We start from the raw sequence: 14,112 nt of genomic DNA, 5'->3' as shown, positions 1-14,112 counted from the left end.
ATACCTGTGTGCTTGAACGGTCCTCTGATACAGAATCTGCGTAAGGGCGGAGTGACCTTCCGTTTAGATCAGAGGTTGCAACCAAGTGCTTTCTCTTGTCCTTGCCTAGGTGAACCTGGGGTATGGATGATTTCTGCTGATAACATTCTACAAACAGACACTGGCACCGGAGTGGGAGTGGCCAGGAGTCCAGGAATAGCAACAGTCTTTCATGACATCCCAGGAGTGGTAAAAACGTATCGAGAGGTAACCCTAACAAGGCCAGGGTGACTATTTCCATATTTGGGGATATGCATATAGAATACACATCTGAGGAAAAGATATATACTGACACGTCAGATATAAAGCCAGCCAGAAAACTTTGGAATACAAAGCTAAACGTGATTAGGAGGCGCCTGGGTAGCTCAGTCGCATAACTGACTGAGCCACCCAGGCGTCCCAAAAAAAATCTTTCAGACAACACCAGGGGCAGGAGGATGGCTCAGTCAGCTGGGTATCTGCCTTTGGCTCAGGTCCTGATTTTAGGGTCCTGGGACTGAGGCCCTGTGTTGTGTTCCTTGCTCAGCAGGGAGCCTGCTTTTCTCTTTCCCTCTGCCCTGGGTCATGCTCTCTCTCTCTCAAATAAGCAGAATCTTTAAAAATAAATAAATGAATAAAACAAATAAATAAATAAAGCAGTGCCAACTCCTCCCCCCAAAACAAGGTGGTGTGAGATAGATAGATATCTATCTATCTATCTCTATCTCACTGGAGCTACTGGTTGGTAGTAGGCAGTAGGGGCAAGGGTTGAAGAGTTGGGAAGCTATTCTTGCAATGATCCAGGTAAGACAGGACGGTGCACTGGGGTGCCAGTCTGGTAACAGAGGAGGTCATGGGAAGTTGGTCAGATTCTAGTGTACTTTATACGTAGAGCCAGTAGAATTTCTTAGCAGATTATATGTAATCTGATGATGTGATGTAATCAGATGATATATAATTGACTTCAAGTTTTTAAAAAAATGACTTCAGGTTTTTGACTCAATAACTAAAAGGACAGAATTGCCATCACTTGAGGGGAACCTCAGTGGTGCAGGAGATGAAGCGTCCAACTCTGGATTTCAGCTCGGGTCATGATCTCAGAGTTCTGAGATGGAGCCCTGCATCTGGCTCCGCGCTCATGGAGTCTGCTTGTCGCTCTCCCTCCGCTCCTCGCCCAGCTTATGCTTGTACGCTCTCTCTCTTTCAGATAAATCATAAATAGAATCTGAAAAAAAAGAAAAGCTACACAGTTGAATGCTTAGTTGCTGAACGTGGTCCCCAGGGAAGGGGCCTGGGGTGCATGCTTTCTGCAAAACACATGCTGAACGCTACTTTCCCTTTTTACCTTTTTTTGTAAAAGCAAAAATCGTCTTTGGATTTATTTTTCTTAGGGAAACCATTTACTAATGTCTTTCTTAAAAGTGATGGGGCTTAATGCAAATTTTTGAGAAGTGAAGGGGTCCCTGTATTTCAAGGAGGGAGTGAAGGATCAGCCATGTCGAATGTTATCGATAGGCCAGGTAGCCTGAAGACAGAAATGACAGATGGGTTCGCAGTACAGTGGTCACTTGAAGGAGGCTTCCGTGCAGTGACAGGAGCGCAAGTCTAGAGGATTGAGAGGACGTGTGGATTTGGGGCACAGGACAGCTCTGCGAGGAACTGGAGTCAAATTTTTGTTTGGTTGATCATTCTTTGAGATGGGAGAAAAAATGATTTAGGAGTGTTTAGTAGAGAAGGGAAAATGTGATGCAGGAGTAGGGAGCGTCGCTGAAGCAACAACCTCTAGCAGGTGAGACGGTCGAACAAGTGAAGGGTTGGCTTGATGAAGCCTTTTCTCTTTCTCCTTAAATCCTTGTTGGGTCTCCCTCCTCGGTGCCCAGAGGACTTGTTTGTTCCTCTTTCCATTACTCAAATGTAACAGCTATCATTTGTTGAACATCTACTGTGGGGTTGGCATTTTGCATCTGTTTTTTTAAATTTTACATCAGTATAACTATCATTCTTAATCTTCACAACCCTGCAAAGTATTATCCCAATTTTATAGATGATTGAACTGCACAGTCTGTGCCCACAGGGTATCTGGTGTTGTAAGGAGTTCACAGTCTAGTGAGGACAGAAATAATTACATGTAGACAATTTAAGTAACTAAAACATAACTGACCAGTGCTTTACAAGTGACAAGTTAGAGGTGCTCCTAGAGTCCAGACACGCCTGGCTGGGGAGTTAGGGGAGTATCTGATTCCTGATGTGCAGCTTCCAAAAAAAAATTGTGTGTGGCGGATGCCTCCTGGCTGTTGGTTACACGTCTGCCTTCAGTTCAGGTCATGATTTCAGGGTCTTGGGATCAAGCCCTACATCAGGCTCCCTGCCCAGTGGGAGTTTGCTTTTTTCTACTGTCCTGCCCCTCTCCCTGCTTGTGTTCTCAATCTCTCTCAAATAAATAAATAAAATCTTTTTTTTTTAAGATTTTATTTATTTGACAGACAAAAATTACAAGTAGGCAGAGAGGCAGGCAGAGGCAGAGGAGGAAGCAGGCTCCCCGCCAAGCAGAGAGCCCGATGCGGGGTTCGATCCCAGGACCCTGAGATCATGACCCGAGTGGAAGGCAGAGGCTTAACCCACTGAGCCACCCAGGCACCCTAAATAAATAAAATCTTAAAAAAAAATACAGAAGAGGGGCATCTGGCTGACTCAATCAGGTATCTGACTCTTGATTTTGACTTGGGTCATAATCTTGGAGTCTGTACTCAGCGCAGAGTCTACTTCTCTCCCTCCCCTTCTGTCCCTCCCCCGACTCTGATATTCCTCTTTCAAATAGGTGGATAAGTCTTTAAAAAAAAAATACACAAGGGGCACCTGGGTGGCTTAATAGGTTAAAGCCTCTGCCTTCGGCTCAGGTCATGATCTCAGGGTCCTGGGATCGAGCCCCACATCGGGCTCACTGCTCAGCAGGGAGCCTGCTTCCTCCTCTCTCTCTCTCTGCCTGCCTCTCCGACTACTTGTGATCTCTGTCTGTCAGATAAATAAATAAAATCTTAAAAAAAAATAAACAAAAGCTTTAAAAAAAAAAAAAAGAGGGCTAGGGACAGAGGCAACAGCCGGAGGAGTTTGAGAAGGTTTCAGTGCTGGGGAAGCAGAGAGAGGGTCACAAGGGAGGAACTGGCCTTTGCTGTCAGAGGCTACAGAGAAGTCCAAAAGGGTGTGATAGACCCTCGGTGGTATACTGTGTAAAATCATCATTTAATAGTTTACTAACTAACAGACTCCCATGGAGGCCGCTTCTGTATAGCCCTGTGACAGACTCTGGAAACACAAAGATGAGAAAGACAAAACTCCTTCCCTTCCTGAGCATTTAATGTCACTAACTTGGTTTCAAGGTTCTTGAATATTTGAAAAGAACAAAAAATCATGGTAGTACTGAGAAGACTGTGTTGTAATACGAGATACATTTAATGTAATGACATGATGTCAGGAATAATGACATAATGATACAGGATAACAGACACTTACGTTGAAGATATTTGGGGGCAGAGAGCCATCATTAATTATCTTCTCTCAATGTAATCATGAAGCACTTGCTTTAAATACAAGGCACATTACAGGATATACAAAGATAGATTAGTCTCTCAGTTGAAGAACTTAGATTCAAATAGGAATGATTTTTAACAAAAATACAAATACCTACAGCACAAGACAGAACATCACAAGTATTCTGAGAGAAACAAAGTCCTTTGAAGTTTCAGAAAAGGCTGAGATTATATTCAACTAATGAAAGTTGCAGTTGTCTTTGAAGGCATTTTAGTAGGGGGTCATCTAAAGGGAGGATGTCAAACAGAATAATGGACAAAGACCTCCTTTTAGGGAAAAAAAATGTTATTTTCTTCTCAAAGGTAAACAGATTTTGTGGTTCTTAACTATGCGAAGTAGAAAGGCCCCCGGGCCTTGAGTGAGATGGCGCGTCCGGTTGGCTAAGGTATGAAGCGTTGAGAGGGAGAGAACAATATTTTCTAAGAATTAGGGACAGATTTTCCTTTGGTTTGCTCCCAGGTGGTGGTCAATGCATCATCAAGATTAACGCTCAGTTATGACCTCAAGACCTACCTCACCAATACCCCCAATTCAACTGTGTTCAAGCTCTTCATTACCACTGGCAGAAACGGAGCTAATCTCAAAGGTCAGGTCTCTTAATAGGTCTGGGTGATTGTTCCCATCTTTTCTGTCTTCCTTCTCATGTACCCCTTAGACTAGCAGTCCATATTTATTTTTATTTCAGAACTGACTCCACCTTTAATAAGTAAATCATTGACTGCTGTAACTTCACAAAATGACTCAATACCAGGTTTTGGTATAGGCTAAACTTGGTCACTGTCGTTTTTCTAGTTATAACCTTGCCTGAGAGGTGGCCTAAACCAGGGATTTCCAAATATGGCTGATTTTCAAAGCTACCCGACGTAACTTTTGTAAAAATATGGTCTTAGGCTCCATCCAGATAGTTAATAAGTTTTGGATAAGGCCTCAGACCCAATTCTTTTCCAGCTTCCCTAGATTTAAGAAGTGTTGGAGTATGCGACATTTTAACTGTTATTTGCTCAGCAAATATACCGTGTATGTTTTTTTGTTCTGTACTGGGCTGTAATTTACTGTCAGTAAAAGGTGGGGAGGTGGTGCCTGACTCAGAGCAGCATGAGACTCTTGATCTCAGGGTCATGCGTTTAAGCCCCACATTGGACATAGAGATTACTTTAAAAAAATAATAAACATGGGGCGCCTGGGTGGATCAGTGGGTTAAGCCTCCACCTTCAGCTCAGGCCATGATCCCAGGGTCCTGGGATTGAGCCCCGCATCGGGCTCTCCACTCAGCGGGGAGCCTGCTTCCCACCCCCCCAACCTGCCTCTCTGCCTCCTTGTGATCTCTTGTTTGTCAAATAAATAAATAAAATCTTATTAAAAAAAAAAAAGTCTACATGAAAATTAAAAAAAAAAAAAAAGACGCTTAACCGACTGAGCCACTTAGGTGCCCCTCATTTAACAATCTTATGTAATAATTACCATCATTTTAAAAATGAGAAATACCAAATCTAAGAGCAAGAAACATGTAGTTAGTGGCTGAATTGGTACATCTGTCCCACTCCAAAGTCCAAGTAAATTCTTTTATTTTTATTTTTACTTTTTTTAAAGATTTTATCCATTTATTTGACAGAGATCACAAGTAGGCAGAGAGGCAGGCAGAGAGAGAGAGAGGAAGAAGCAGGCTTCCCTGCTGAGCAGAGAGCCCGATGTGGGGCTTAATCCCAGGACCCTGAGATCATGACTTGAGTTGAAGGCAGAGGCTTTAACCCACTGAGCCACCCAGGCGCCCCAATTCTTTCATTTTTTTTTAAAAGATTTTATTTATTTATTTGACAGAGAGAGATTACAAGTAGGCAGAGAGGCAGGCAGAGGGAGGGGGGAAGCAGGCTCCCCGCTGAGCAGAGAGCCCGATGCGGGACTCCATCCCAGGACCCTGAGATCATGACCTGAGCCGAAGGCAGCGGCTTAACGCACTGAGCCACCCAGGTGCCCCGAATTCTTTCATTTTTTTAAAGAAAGAACAAATTCTGTTTGTTTTGTTTTTGTTTTTGTTTTTTTTGCAAAGAGAGCATGCAAAACCAAGAAGTCCAAAATATTACTGTCTGTAAAATTTAAGTCTAATTGCCCTTTTGGTCATTCAGTTTTTAAGCACTTACTTTCTTTTCACATTATTTAATTTTATACGTATAATCTAAGTATATATAAATACTTGATTTTTAAAGTGTTCCAAGTTCTTTTACAAAGTATTAAATATGTATAACATATTCATACATTGCTCTCTGCCTTAAGATACACAGATTGCAATTTTTCCTCCCAGAATCTTTCTAAAACCACAGCTTATTTTATTATGAAACAACTCCTTTGATATTGCTTATAGTCTCCAAAAGATGAGAATGGTCACCGGACTGACTACTGGCAGCTGAGAAAGAACTTCAGAAACTGTGCAAGGGAAAATCTTGGACAGGACACCACCTGCTGTCCATTGAAACTGTCCGTTTCTTGCAGGCTGTGTGGCTCCTACTTAAGACAGCATTTGTAATATTCTGGATATCTCTAATTTGAATCACACTGCAATCAGTTATGGAAAATCAGACTTTCTAGACTGAAAAGCCTCCCAGCTGTAATCGCTGTCCAGTTTTCCTGGAATCTGTCTCATTCCCACTGACAAATTTCAGAAACTTTTGAAAGAGGACCCACCTATGATATTGATAATGGAAGCGCCACTATAGTCATTCACAAATCAGCAAAAACAAGGGTCTTAGACCATTCTTTTATCTTGACTGTAGCAGGAGCCCAAGGGGGCTGGCCTAGTAAGACAGAACTGACTGCTTTCTTTTGCTATTTAAAAAATTTTTTTATTTAAGTAATTTCTATACCTGGTGTGGGGTTCGAACTAACAACCCTGAGATGAAGAGTTGCATGCTTCTCTGACCCAGCTGCTTCCCTAGCCTCCTTTTTTAAGATTTACTTATTTGAGGGGCACCTAGGTGGCTCACTTGCTTAAATGTCGGTCTTCTGCTCTCGTCATGATCGTGGAGTCCTGGGATGGAGCCCTCAATTGTCAGGGCGTCTGCTTGTCCTGTCTCTCAAATAAATAAATAAAATCTTTAAAAAAAAAAAAAAAGATTTGAGAGAGCAAGAGAGAGAATCTCAAGCAGACTCCGTGCTGAGTGCAGACGCCATCACAGGGCTCCATGTCACAACCTTGGATCATGACCTGAGCCGAAATGGAGTCAGTTGCTCCACAGACTGAGCCATCCACGTGCCTTACCTTTTTTTTTTTTAATCAAACTACTGGCTTATGTAAGTTTCTACTTTTACAGATTCTTATGGCAGTCATTTCTCTCTTTTCTGCTTATTAGGATCCTGTACCCCAAGTCAGGCCTTGGCCATCACAACAGTACTTCTTCCTGAGACCCTTGTGCTGTGCCGTGTGCAGTTCAGCAATACTTTGCTAGACATCCCAGCAAGCAAAGTCTTCCATGTCCACGTGGGGTTCAGCATGGAGAGAGGTGGGTCCCACTCGCTGCATCGGGCGCCCTTGTTTCTGTCTCTGCACATGTACCACTTCCTTCCTGGGTTGCATTTACACTTTGCAGTTTCATCTGCTGTAGAACTATGGAAACTTTCTCAACCAGTGTTTTTGTTTAGTCTCTGTAACACCCTGTGCTTTTTCTATTAGAGTCTTCTACTTTCTTCTTTGCTAGTCCGTCCCTGTTATCTCTAGGCTTGGATCATTCATCTTTTATCCCCAGGAAGTAGCAGTGTTGGAGTGTTTATTGTTGAACTGAAGGCTGTTCCAAGCAGAGTAGCATTAACTAGCATAAAGCAGAAACAGGCATGACATTGGAATTTCATATGAATCACCTTGTAGAACGAGAGGATTCATGTCAAACGTAAGGCATCGACAGGATAGTGCTACAGGCCGAGACCTTCTGCTCTAAGGCCGGGCAGTATCAGACGGAAGGCTCACTCAGGAAACTGGTGGGCACTAACCAGAATGGTGCCAGGCCAGGGACTAGGTGCACACAGGGGAGCAAGTCAGGGCTTCTCATTTTCACCAGCGCTGTGCCGGGAGATCCGTCACAGAGCAGAGATGCACGGAATGCTGTAGAGACAGGAAGAAAAGAGGAGCAGGTACCTCGAACCTGGGGGTTGGTCAGTTTTACACAGCAAGGCTTGTGGAAGGATGACTAGGAATGTGCTAGATGTGAGAAGGCCACAGGCCAGGACATCCCAGGCAATAAAGAGCCCGGAGTTCGGCAGGACACAGAATGGAGAGGGAAGAGGAGGCAGCAAGGCGGCCAGGGAAGGGCCCTGCAGTAATCCAAGCATGACCCGCTGAGGGTCTAGCCCAAGTAACAGGGAGATACTAACGGAGGGGCAAGTGTCAGACATTTCAAAAAGAGGAGTTCGCAAGATTTGGATGGTTGGATTAAGGAATGAAGTAAAGGGTGTCTGTGAAAAGACAGCTGAGTTCGAGCGGGGGTAACTAGCACAATATTCTGTCGAGATCTGGTTTGACGGGGAAGGGACTAAGCCATGCTCAAAGCTTTCCACAAACCCTTTCCTGATCTTGGCAACTGTTGGTCACCTCATTCTATACCTGCTTAATTTCCATTTGGCCTGTGTTATTTACCGGATTTAAGCAACAAGTTCAGCTATGGGTTGCCGGGGACTGTTTTCCTTCGGTACATTCCCTCCCCACATTGGCAACAGTCGGCTCAGAGGAACAGTCAAAATTGAATTCACCTTTTCTTCTGAACTTGCTTCCATGTTTCCTTCCTATTTCAAGCCAGCTGGCTGAACAGAGCTTCTGAACCTTCCCTGCTCATTTTTCATCTTTCCTGCAGGGGTTTATGTCTGCCTCATCAGGGCTCGACCCCAGTCTGAAGAGCTGCTCCAGGCCCTCAGCGTGGCTGACACCGCAGTCTATGGGTGGGCCACACTGGTCAGGGAGCGAAGCAAGAATGGAATGCAAAGAATCCTTATTCCTTTCATCCCAGCCTTTTACATCAACCAGTCAGAATTGGTTCTTAGCCGCAGACAAGACGTTGGGGAGATCAGAGTGCTGGGGGTGGACAGAGTTCTTGAGAAGCTAGAGGTATGTGAAGCACTGAACCAAAACATAACTGAGATCAAGGTTTTGAAAAAGGAGTCTTCATTCGTAGTCCAAGGGCAAAGGAACAGCTATGGACTGACTTTGATAAAATTCACCATGAGCAGGGACGGGGCCCCCCGGTAGGGGAGGGGAAAGGAGGTGGTTCTTAAAACGAATGAAGAAAATCTGTCCTCTTCACAATGCCAGGGGATTCCCAGAGTCCAGAATTTAGGTCATGAGCTTTGTCAGTCTGGAAGATAACACCAGCATCATCTTAAACAATCTTTAGAATTCTAGTTTGAAACATTTTTTTAGGGGCGCCTGGGTGGCTCAGTGGGTTGAGCCTCTGCCTTCAGCTCAGATCATGATCCCAGAGTTCTGGGATCGAGCCCCGAATGGAATCGGGCTCTCTGCTCAGTGGGGAGCCTGCTTCCCCCTCTCTGCCTGTGATCTCTGTCAAGTAAATAAATAAAATCTTTAATAAATTTTTTTTAAAACTTTAAAGAAAAATATTTATTTATAGATTTTACTTCTTTATTTGCTAAGAGAAAGAAAGAGAGCATGAGAGGGGAGAAGGTCCAAGGGAGCAGCAGACTCCCCATGGAGCTGGGAGCCCAATGTGGGACTTGATCCTGGAATTCTGGGATCATGACCTGAGCCAAAGGCAGTACCTCAACCAACTAAGCCACCCAGGCGCCCAGAAAGATTTGAGAAAGAGCATGCACAGGGAGAGGGACAATGGGAGAGGGAGAAGCAGGCTCCTTGCTGAGCAGGGAGCCTGATGTGGGGTGTGATCCCAGGACCCTGGGATCATGCCTTGAACCAAAGGCAGTTGCCCAACCAACAGAGTCTCCCAGATGTCCCCCCGCTTTTTTTTTTTTTTAACGATTCGTTTAAGAGCAAGTGGGGGCAGAGGGAGAGAATATCCAAGCAGACTTCTACTGAGTGTGGAGCCCCAACACAGGGCTGGATCCTCCAGCCGTAAGAGCAGGACCTGAGCAGAATCGAAGAGTTAACTGGCTGCTCAACTGACAGAGCCACACAGGCGCCCCTAGAGCCTTCAAAACTTTTTTGAATATTCTCATAGATCTTTTTTTTTTTTAAAAAAGATTTCAGGGACGCTTGGGTGGCACAGTTGGTTGGACGACTGCCTCCGGCTCAGGGCGTGATCCTGGAGTCCCGGGATCGAGTCCCACATCGGGCTCCCAGCTCCATGGGGAGTCTGCTTCGCTCTCTGACCTTCTCCTCGCTCATGCTCTCTCTCACTGTCTCTCTCTCAAATAAATAAAAAAATAAAATCTTTAAAAAAAAAAAAAAGATTTTATTTATTTATTTGACAGAGAGAAAGCACAAGTAGGCAGAGAGGCAGGCAGAGAGAGAGAGAGGAGGAAGCAGGCTCCCCGCTGAGCAGAGAGCCCGATGCGGGACTCGATCCCAGGACCCTGAGATCATGACCTGAGCCGAAGGCAGCAGCTTAACCCACTGAGCCACCCAGGCGCCTTCATAGATCATTTTCTTCCATTATCTACTTCAACACATCGGAGTGTGAAAAAGCAGATGACTTAAGATTGCTAACTAGAAATACAGGGATCTTACTGTATGTTTAGAACACAAGATTGATACAAAACTGATTTTCCTTCTGTCAGACAAGGGCCGTTTTCTCTTTTCTCCAAGGTCTTCCCCAGCTCCCCAGTTCTAGTGGTCTCTGGCCACAGGCAATCTCCCCTCACACCTGGCCTGGCTGTCTATCCCGTAAGGGTGGTCAACTTCACGTCCCTTCAGCAGACGGCATCACCCATTTTCGTCAACATTTCCTGTGAGCTCACCAGTCAAAGCGAGGCTGTGCTAGTGAGCGCTCTGGAGGAGAAGGCTGGCGCAGGTGAGCACTGGGGGCTCCTGTTTTTAAACTAGAGAAGGAAAGACCACAGAATGTATTGCTTAATGAGAAACAACTCAGGCACTCGGCTAGGATTACTCAGACTAGCTGGGTACGGAGCTTGATTTTCCGAGACGGCCTGGAGCGCGACCTCTCGGGACGCTGTCTTACCACCGCCACGGTATTCCACTTGACGACATATTTAAGAGTAGTTATTAATTTAAGAACTTCGGTCTTGTTATTACACTCTTCTCTGTTGTAAACCTCTTGAGAAATGATTTTCTTCAAAAACATCTGGCAGATCTTTTTGTATCAGGCAGTGGGTAAATGGGGACAGCCCTAGAACTAAGATTTTACTCTCCAAAATCCTGATTCTAGTCCTGACTCAGTTTAGAAACTGTGCCCCTGCCTGGGTGGTATGGGAACACGTGTAGTTACGGAGAGGTCAGGAAAGCCCAAGGATCCTCCTCCGTGTGCCGTCACCTCTACCTGCCCATCCCTCCAGAGAAAGTGTTCTTTGAATGAACTAGGAGTGAACTGGACTGAACCCTTGTTCGTCTCCCATGAAAGGAGAGCTGTTTCTACAAGCACAGGGTATGTACTGGCCAATACCCTAAGTGCATTTTGCATGCATTTGTTCTCTTAGAACTCTAAAGTAGATGTTTTTCCCTCTGAGGAACTGGAGATGCTCAAGTTTCCATGACTAGAACCAGTGTTCAACCTGCGTCCTCTTGTAAATCTAGCTTCTGCAAGGGTCCACGGATGGAATTCCAGGAGCGCATGACCCTCAACAGGGGAAGAACTGCACCTTTGTTTTCTTAAGACTTTATTGGTCAGAGCGAGAAAGGGCACAGCAGGGGTTGCTGCAGGCAGAGGGAGAAGCAGGCTCCCCACTGAGCAGGGAGCTGGATGCAGGACTTGATCCCAGGACTCTGGGATCATGATCTGAGCCGCAGGCAGCAGCTTAACTGACTGAGCCACCCAGGCACCCCTGCCCTTTATTTTCAATTAACCTCTAACTGAAACTTTCCATTTCCAGTTTTATGAATATAGGCAACAAACCACAGTAATAGCAGTGTGTAGGGACTCTGTCCCCTACAGAATTCAGGTATTTTCATGTTCCAATTATTAGATAGCAATGTTCACTTCAAAATTACACAAAAAATTACAGTAGTTATCAGACCGGAGTCTAGGTCTTTGTTACTAAAGCACATTACTGTATCTGAAAAAGGCCTTTTTAACATCTTGCTAAGTGTATACAGAGCTGTATCACAATTAAGTTTTTTTCTGTTTTGGTCAACGTTGGTCAAGCTGGTTTTCTTTATTCCTACACAATTTAATTTTTGCATTTAAAAACATTCTGAGATGGGGCACCTGGGTGGCTCAGTGGGTTAAAGCCTCTGCCTTTGGCTCAGGTCATGATCTCAGGGTCCTGGGATAGAGTCCCACATCAGGCTCTCTGCTCAGCAGGGAGCCTGCTTACCCCTCTCTCTGCCTGCCTCTCTACTTGTGATCTCTGTCAAATAAATTAAAATCTTTAAAAAATATATATATATCAGAAAAAATATAAAAAAAATAAAATAAAAACATTCTGAGATAGGATCCACAGGTGTCACCATACTGCCCAAGTTGTTCATAGCATAATAAATGGTTAACGTCCACACTTCTCAGAGCTAAGAGAGGGACCAGAGGGAATAGTACAGCCCTGGTGAGTAGAAGTGGTCAGACACAAAGATCCAACTCAGCCTTCAGCTTATCAACATAAGCCCACAGAGTACCTGCTGGTATATGCCAGGCATGGTATGTACACCAGGCATGGTACTAGTACAGGAATCCGATTTAAGACAGGGCCTAATTAAGGAGCTAGTAATCAGTTCATTGTAGCCAGAACAAAGCAGTACTGGAAAGGTTGATCATGTTTCATAATCATAATCCTGTTCCTAATCAATTTATTTGGACTCTTACTCTGTAAATACTGGAAAGTCAAAAGCTTTCAACAATTGGACCCGATCAAGGATTAGTATAGAACATCTTGCTTTTAGTGCATCTTTATTCCAAACAACTTCAAACTATTCTTCAGAGCAAAGCAGTTTGTAAACAATTCTGAAACAAAGTACCACGAGAAGAGAGACCACTCACAAGTCTGAAGGTTAGATGCAGAATAGGAACTAGGTAGGAAGGCCTGGTGACAATATGGATATATGGGAAGGTCTGTAAGTTCAGGGGAGTCTGCTGGGGCAGGTGTTCGTTTCTAGACACTGGAGAATTTGAAAAATCCAATGTCCAATGTCAGATGTGCTTCAAAAATACAAGTCTTAAGGACTTGTGTTTGAGGACACGGTTATACAAAAATCAGAATGCTCCCTAAAAACCACATCCTAAGTAAAACAGGACAAGGGAACCCCCTTGGAACTGAAAAGTGGTTGGTGATCCAAATAAGAATTTCAGGTTAGAGGGATCAGCATTGGAAGTTCAACTGCCACAATCACAAACTTGGTCAAGAGAAGCACGTCACTTGGAATTAAAATACATCTTAAGGTAGCGTATCCATTTGTTAAATACCCATCTGTAAGTTGGTAAGAAATACAAGATTCCAAGTTTGGGAGTTTATTATCTAGGAGATGAGAACAAGACAAAGAGGCAGAGGGACCAAGTACATAATTCACCTCTTTAACCCTGTTAAGAAGCAAAACAACTTCCCCAAGGACTGGGTTCTGAGAGCTTCTGCTCTCATACCCATGACCATGTGTTTTTAGCTTTAACTATTACTTTGTATCATTCTGACCAATACACAGATCAACGTGAAGACTCAGGTATCCTCCAGAAGTTCCTGGGTTCTCACCAGACCATCCTCTTTACCCTCTTTGCCGTGCTGGCATCAACGGCTTTCACTTTTCTAGGTAAGGTACCTTACATTCAGCACCGTGGGCCTTTGACTTATAAACTGCCTTCATTCACCAACTATGAGAAGAAGAATTAGATGATCACATCTCACTTGTGTCAAACAGCTGGACCTCATTCAGCCTCCCCAGCCCTGGTCACCTAGTGGACCAAACGTCCTGCCCAACTTAAACCACCAAGCAGTAAACTGCATGTGACAGACTCCGCTTGGAAGTGGACACCATTGCTAAGCCTGGAGATAACGGCGGTATCTGCCTTGTTCTTTTTCCAGCATACAATGCCTTCTTAAACCAGATACAGACGGTTCCAGTTGTTTACGTACCAACTCTAGGAACACCACAACCAGGTAAAAAATAACCACCCTCACCTATGAAAAGCTCAAATTACTCCATACAACATCTGCTTGTCCTTTCTACTCCCAGGTTCTTACACCTCCAGCACACGTTCTCCTCCACCTTTCGTGAGTCCGCAACCACCACCGGGCCCCACTCGGCTGCAACACTGGCTATGGAGTGCACGGCACTAACCTCCACTCGCACAAATCCCCTCAACGGTCGCAGAGCGGAGCCAGAAGGCCCCAAACTAGGCTTCTGAACGCTGTAAATAAAGGATCCTAAGCTGTTTAGGCTCAAGTGTGTTGGGCTGT

At 44.5% G+C, this 14,112-nt stretch overlaps 1 protein-coding gene across 10 annotated transcripts in view; it reads left to right on the top strand.

Annotated features, from left to right (window-relative positions):
• The window catches only part of NUP210L (nucleoporin 210 like), an 83,206-nt gene extending 69,108 nt beyond the window's left edge, over positions 1-14,098 (top strand). For all 10 annotated transcript variants that reach the window (XM_044266420.1, XM_044266418.1, XM_044266413.1 and 7 more), the window contains 8 exons: positions 110-246; positions 4,066-4,192; positions 6,951-7,100; positions 8,442-8,692; positions 10,364-10,568; positions 13,361-13,465; positions 13,738-13,812; positions 13,889-14,098. In XM_044266420.1, coding sequence (XP_044122355.1) covers positions 110-246; positions 4,066-4,192; positions 6,951-7,100; positions 8,442-8,692; positions 10,364-10,568; positions 13,361-13,465; positions 13,738-13,812; positions 13,889-13,992 — 1,154 coding nt within the window. In that variant the 3' untranslated portion in view covers positions 13,993-14,098. The remainder of the gene's footprint in view (positions 1-109; positions 247-4,065; positions 4,193-6,950; positions 7,101-8,441; positions 8,693-10,363; positions 10,569-13,360; positions 13,466-13,737; positions 13,813-13,888) is intronic.
• Positions 14,099-14,112: the final 14 nt, after the last annotated feature.

This window comes from Neovison vison, chromosome 10 (genome assembly GCF_020171115.1).
Source record: "Neovison vison isolate M4711 chromosome 10, ASM_NN_V1, whole genome shotgun sequence".
NCBI classification, from domain to species: Eukaryota; Metazoa; Chordata; class Mammalia; order Carnivora; family Mustelidae; genus Neogale; species Neogale vison.
Note: the sequence above shows the minus strand (reverse complement) of the source record. Positions and strands in the feature narration are given on the sequence as shown.